Source organism: Seriola lalandi, unplaced genomic scaffold, assembly GCF_002814215.2.
Source record: "Seriola lalandi dorsalis isolate HSWRI2012SDOR001 ecotype SW California unplaced genomic scaffold, Sedor1 jcf7180002054984, whole genome shotgun sequence".
NCBI lineage: Eukaryota > Metazoa > Chordata > Actinopteri > Carangiformes > Carangidae > Seriola > Seriola lalandi.
Window position 1 is genome coordinate 57,874 of NW_019525533.1, and position 4,954 is coordinate 62,827.

Genomic DNA, 4,954 nt, shown 5'->3' on the forward strand with positions numbered 1-4,954 from the left:
ACTTCACCACTTCATCACTTCATCACCTCATCACTTCACCACTTCATCACTTCACCACTTCAACACTTCATCAATTCACCACTTCACCACCTCATCACTTCACCACTTCATCACTTCACCACTTCACCACCTCATCACTTCACCACTTCACCACTTCACCTCCTCATCACTTCATCACTTCATCACTTCGCCACTTCATCACTTCACCTCTTCATCACTTCATCACTTCATCACTTCACCACTTCACCACCTCATCACTTCACCACTTCACCTCCTCATCACTTCATCACTTCATCACTTCGCCACTTCATCATTTCACCACTTCACCACCTCATCATTTCACCACCTCATCACTTCACCACCTCATCACTTCACCACTTCATCACTTCCCCACTTCATCACTTCACCACCTCATCACTTCACCACTTCATCACTTCATCACTTCACCACCTCATCACTTCACCACTTCACCACTTCATCAGTTCACCACCTCATCACTTCACCACTTCATCACTTGACCACCTAATCACTTCACCACTTCATCACTTCATCAGTTCACCACCTCATCACTTCACCACTTCATCACTTCACCACCTCATCACTTCACCACTTCATCACTTCACTACTTCACCACTTCATCACTTCACCACCTCATCACTTCACCACTTCATCACTTCACCACCTCATCACTTCACCACTTCACCACCTCATCACTTCACGTCATGTTGCTGTTTCATATTTAATATCCTGCTGTACAGTAAAATATAGAGAGAATATTCAATCACCAACATCTAATCAGTGCTGCACCTTCAGAGTCTGTGTGTGTGTGAGTGTGTGTGTGTGTGTGTGTGTGTGTGTGTGTGTGTGTGTGTGTGTGTGTGTGTGTGGACTAGGTGTTTTAGCAGAGCTCATTATTTATTTATGAGCTGTGCTGTTTAATTATGGAGGATGAACATGAGAGAACATCACTTCAGTAAACATACAACTACATTAGAATAACATGGAACCCTGGAGAGTGTGTGTGTGTGTGTGTGCGTGTGTGTGTGTGTGTGTGTGTGTGTGTGTGCGAGAGAGTGTAAAATTAAAATGCAATGAGGGTAAAAGCACTGCTTCGGTAAATATAGAACAGTGTTTCTGTGTGTGTGTGTGTGTGTGTGTGTGAACTGGACCTTGACAGATGCTCAACAGTGTGTGTATTGGTGCAGTACACACACACACACACACACACACACACACACACACACACACACACACACACACACACACACACACAGTGTTGGTCGGGTTGGTTTATTGTGCAAATGATGCTGACTAAGAGCTGCCAACGCTGGCCCAACGCTGGCCCAACGCTGGCCCAACGCTGGCCTGAGTGGGGCTACTGGGCCTAAAGCATTTTCAGGTCCATGTCCCTGAAACTGACCTAACCCTGGCAGCCGGATCTGGGCCGGATCTGGCTGAACGCCCATGAATCTGTTAAAAAGTAGCAGCACTAGAAGAATTAAACTTCAAAATAAAAGTCTCACCAGGCTTTCATTTGTTGCTGCCTCTGCAGCTCAGGTGTTTGTGTTGATGTTTGTTTTGTGTCATTAACATATTGTTGTTGTTGTTGTTTGTGTCTCTGGTGTGTCGTCATGGTGACTCGAGCTGTCACACTCTTAATTAAAGTGAACATGTTGAGGCGAGCGCTGCTCTCGACCTGAGGTGACCCCGCCCCCCTCCTGGGAAGCTGAGAAGTGATTGACAGGAATAAAAAAAGACAGAGAGGCCCCATCTCTCCTCCTTCCCTTCATCTTCTCTCCTCTTTCTTCATCACCTCGCTGCTCTCTGAGTTTTCAGAGGACGATGTTTGTTGCTGTTTGTCGCTGTAAATCATCTTCACCCCCCCGTATCTTTGAAGCTGCGTCTCCCAGAGTCAGAAACAGACACAGATTTGAAAATGTAACATTCTGACGAAGAAAAGTCCAAATGAAACGAGACTCAGAAACAAACATGAGCTGAATTTAAAACAGCTTCCTGAAACTGACTGGGGAGGAAGAGGAGGAGGAGGAGGAGGAGGAGGAGGAGGAGGAGGAGGAGGAGGAAGGGGAGGAGGAGGAGGAGGAGTGACACATCTACCTGTTTAAATATCCACTACCTGCTGCTGTCAGTCGCACTGAGGTGTTTGATGTGAAGCGACTGATTCTCTTCAGGATGAACAGAAACGTTTTACTGACGTTTCTGTCTCAACATGCAGCTGCTAACGGGAGCCTCTCTTCTGATTGGCTGACTGTTTTTTTTGACTGATCCAATCAAAATAAAGCAGATTTCAGATAAAAACACTCAGAGAAACTAAATCCTGCACGGGTTGGATGGTGGGTCCAGGTGGGCGGGGCTTAGTGACTGCTTCCTGACGGCTGGTTTTAAGGCTCAGTGTGATGTCACTGTTCAACCACCTCCACCGGTCAGAGAGATCAGCTGACTGACGGCTGCTCTGACTCTGTGGTTGCATGGCAACCGTGAGGGGATGCAGGCCCACAGACCAGATCCTGGACCTGAACCAGGGACGGACTAACGAGCAGGAGTTAAAGAGAAGCAGAATTAACGCCACTAGTGTCTCATTAACACGTTTATTGGGGCTAAAACACCTGAAGATCATCGTGTGTGTCTGTGTGTGTGTGTGTGTGTGTGTGTGTGTGTGTGTGTGTGTGTGTGTGTGTGTGTGTGTGTGTACCTCCTGTGCTGTAGGATGTGGCGTGGCGACCAGCTGTGGTTCAGGTGCTTTCTTCACCACGTCAAAGAAGGAAACTCCAGATTCTGCGACCAGGCCTGAAAACACACAGGTGTCTGTTAACCAATCAGACGGCCAGACTCATTAACCAATGGGAGGGTTTGTATCACGCAAAAGAAGAAGAAAAGAGTCTGTTGACCAATTACAGTCTAGAGGTCGTTAACCAATCAGGAATTAGCATTAGAAACACAAATTCTCTCTCTCTCTCTCTCTCTCTCTCTCTCACACACACACAAGGTCAGGACGATGCTGAGAAAGCTTATGAGCTCTCTCACACACACACACACACACACACACACACACACACACACACACACAAATATCAGAGGTGTAAATGTGCAGCTCAGCGTCACTACAACATGAATATGGATGTGTTCTACAAGGCCGTGTGTGTGTGTGTGTGTGTGTGTGTGTGTGTGTGTGTGTGTGTGTGTGTGTGTGTGTGTGTGTGTGGCAAACAGCGTCTTGTTGCTGACCCTCTTCTTGTTTGTGACGGAGCCGTTGACCTGAACTTTTCTCACTCTGGACTAAGAGACGACTCGTGTCCTCTCCCTGTCTCTCTCAGCACAGTCAGTCCAGCAGGAGGAGTCTGCAGTCTCTCCTCCTCCTCCTCCTCCTCCTCCTCCTCCTCCTCTTCCTCTTCCTCTTCCTCCTCCTCCTCCTGTGACTCTCTCAACTCCCTCAGGATTGATTTTCCGTCCTGATTCATGGTGTATTTCCTCACGTGTGGACACACGAGGACGAGCTCCCAGACCAGGAAGCTTAGTGTTGACAGTGGACGGACAGGAAGGAGCAGCTTCACTTGGATCCTGTTCGTTCCAAGTGTTTTTACCTGTTGAGAACGTCGGAGAGGAACGAGCCACGAACAGGTGACGACCGGAGCGCTACGATGTTTACTGTTGCTTAGCAACACCGTCAGCTGCTCCGGGGCCGACGTAATCACAATCATCCAGATCTTAATGTTTTAGTTTGATATTATCAGTCTGTTCAGCAGGTCAAAGACCGGATCACCGGGGCCCAACATCAGCTCAGACCCAGGACCAGGTCCAGGACCAGGACTAGACCCAGGTCCGTGACCAGGTTTCTCTTCAATGCAAACATTTCCAAATAAAAGCTCATAGCACATAACCACAATAATACATGAAAACAAGACCAGAGACACAGAAAGACAGCCTCTGCAGGACTGATCTGACTGATTGATTGATTGATTGGTTGATTGATTGATTGATCAGTGTTGTCATGGTGTTACCGTGCAGAGCTCTGTAGGCGGAGCCCAGACAGGCGGAGTCTGACAGATCGATGGTGTAGACCGGAGCGTTGAACACGTCAGACAGAACCTGGGAGAGAGAGGTGGAAACGGTTTCCTCCGTTAACGAAGCTGCACATCAAACAGTGGCTCGTTAGCAGGAGCTCGTTAGCAGGAGCTCGTTAGCGCCTGAAATTGATGGATCCATTAGAGGTGATTCCCCCCGTCTGCTGCTGCTCGTCTCATTCACAGTATTTACCTGACACAGGTGAGTTTTTATCCTCCTCAATCTGTTAATGTCACATCTACATGTAAATACAAACTAAAAATCTTCAGTTTAAACATTAAAATATGGATTCGACACGTTCCACTCGGAGGTCAAACACACCTTCAATAAATCCAATCCTCATATTTCTATTGTACAAACAATAATAATAAAGAGTTTAACCGGCGCTGGACTGGTGGAAGTTTGAGGCTCAGCTGCTGGAAACATTCGACTGACATCAAACACAGCTGTTCCCGTTTCCAGCTCATTACATGTGTTGCTGTTTTTGTTTGTTTGTTTGTTTGTTTTTAGACTCCAAGTCACAATCAGTTTATTTGAGTCCAGCTTTTGACTCGACTTTCATGTCTGTGGTTTTATAATGAAAAGGACTCGAACAGGAGCTGAAACTATCAACTGAAGGAACGAGTGAAAGCAAAGTTAATAGTCACTTAATCTGAAACCATAAATAAAATAAATACAAACAGGTTGATAAATGACTCAATGTGTTAATTACAGACAGGTGAACAGGTGAACAGGTAAGGCAGATCACTCACCTGTAGAATCTGTCTATTAGACGAAGCTCCTCCTGTCGCCATCACTCTGGTCCCTGGAACTAAAACCACAGAAGAGGAAGTCAGACGTGTTTCCACAGCGTCGGAATGAAGGAGTGAAATGA

At 46.7% G+C, this 4,954-nt stretch overlaps 1 protein-coding gene across 1 annotated transcript in view; it reads right to left on the reverse strand.

Annotated features, from left to right (window-relative positions):
• xylb (xylulokinase homolog (H. influenzae)) overlaps positions 1-4,954 on the reverse strand; it is a 15,913-nt gene that overhangs the window by 4,935 nt on the left and 6,024 nt on the right. The window contains 3 exon segments of the mRNA XM_087171328.1: positions 2,711-2,805; positions 4,017-4,104; positions 4,833-4,948. Of these exon segments, the coding sequence (XP_087027454.1) occupies positions 2,711-2,805; positions 4,017-4,104; positions 4,833-4,948 (299 nt within the window).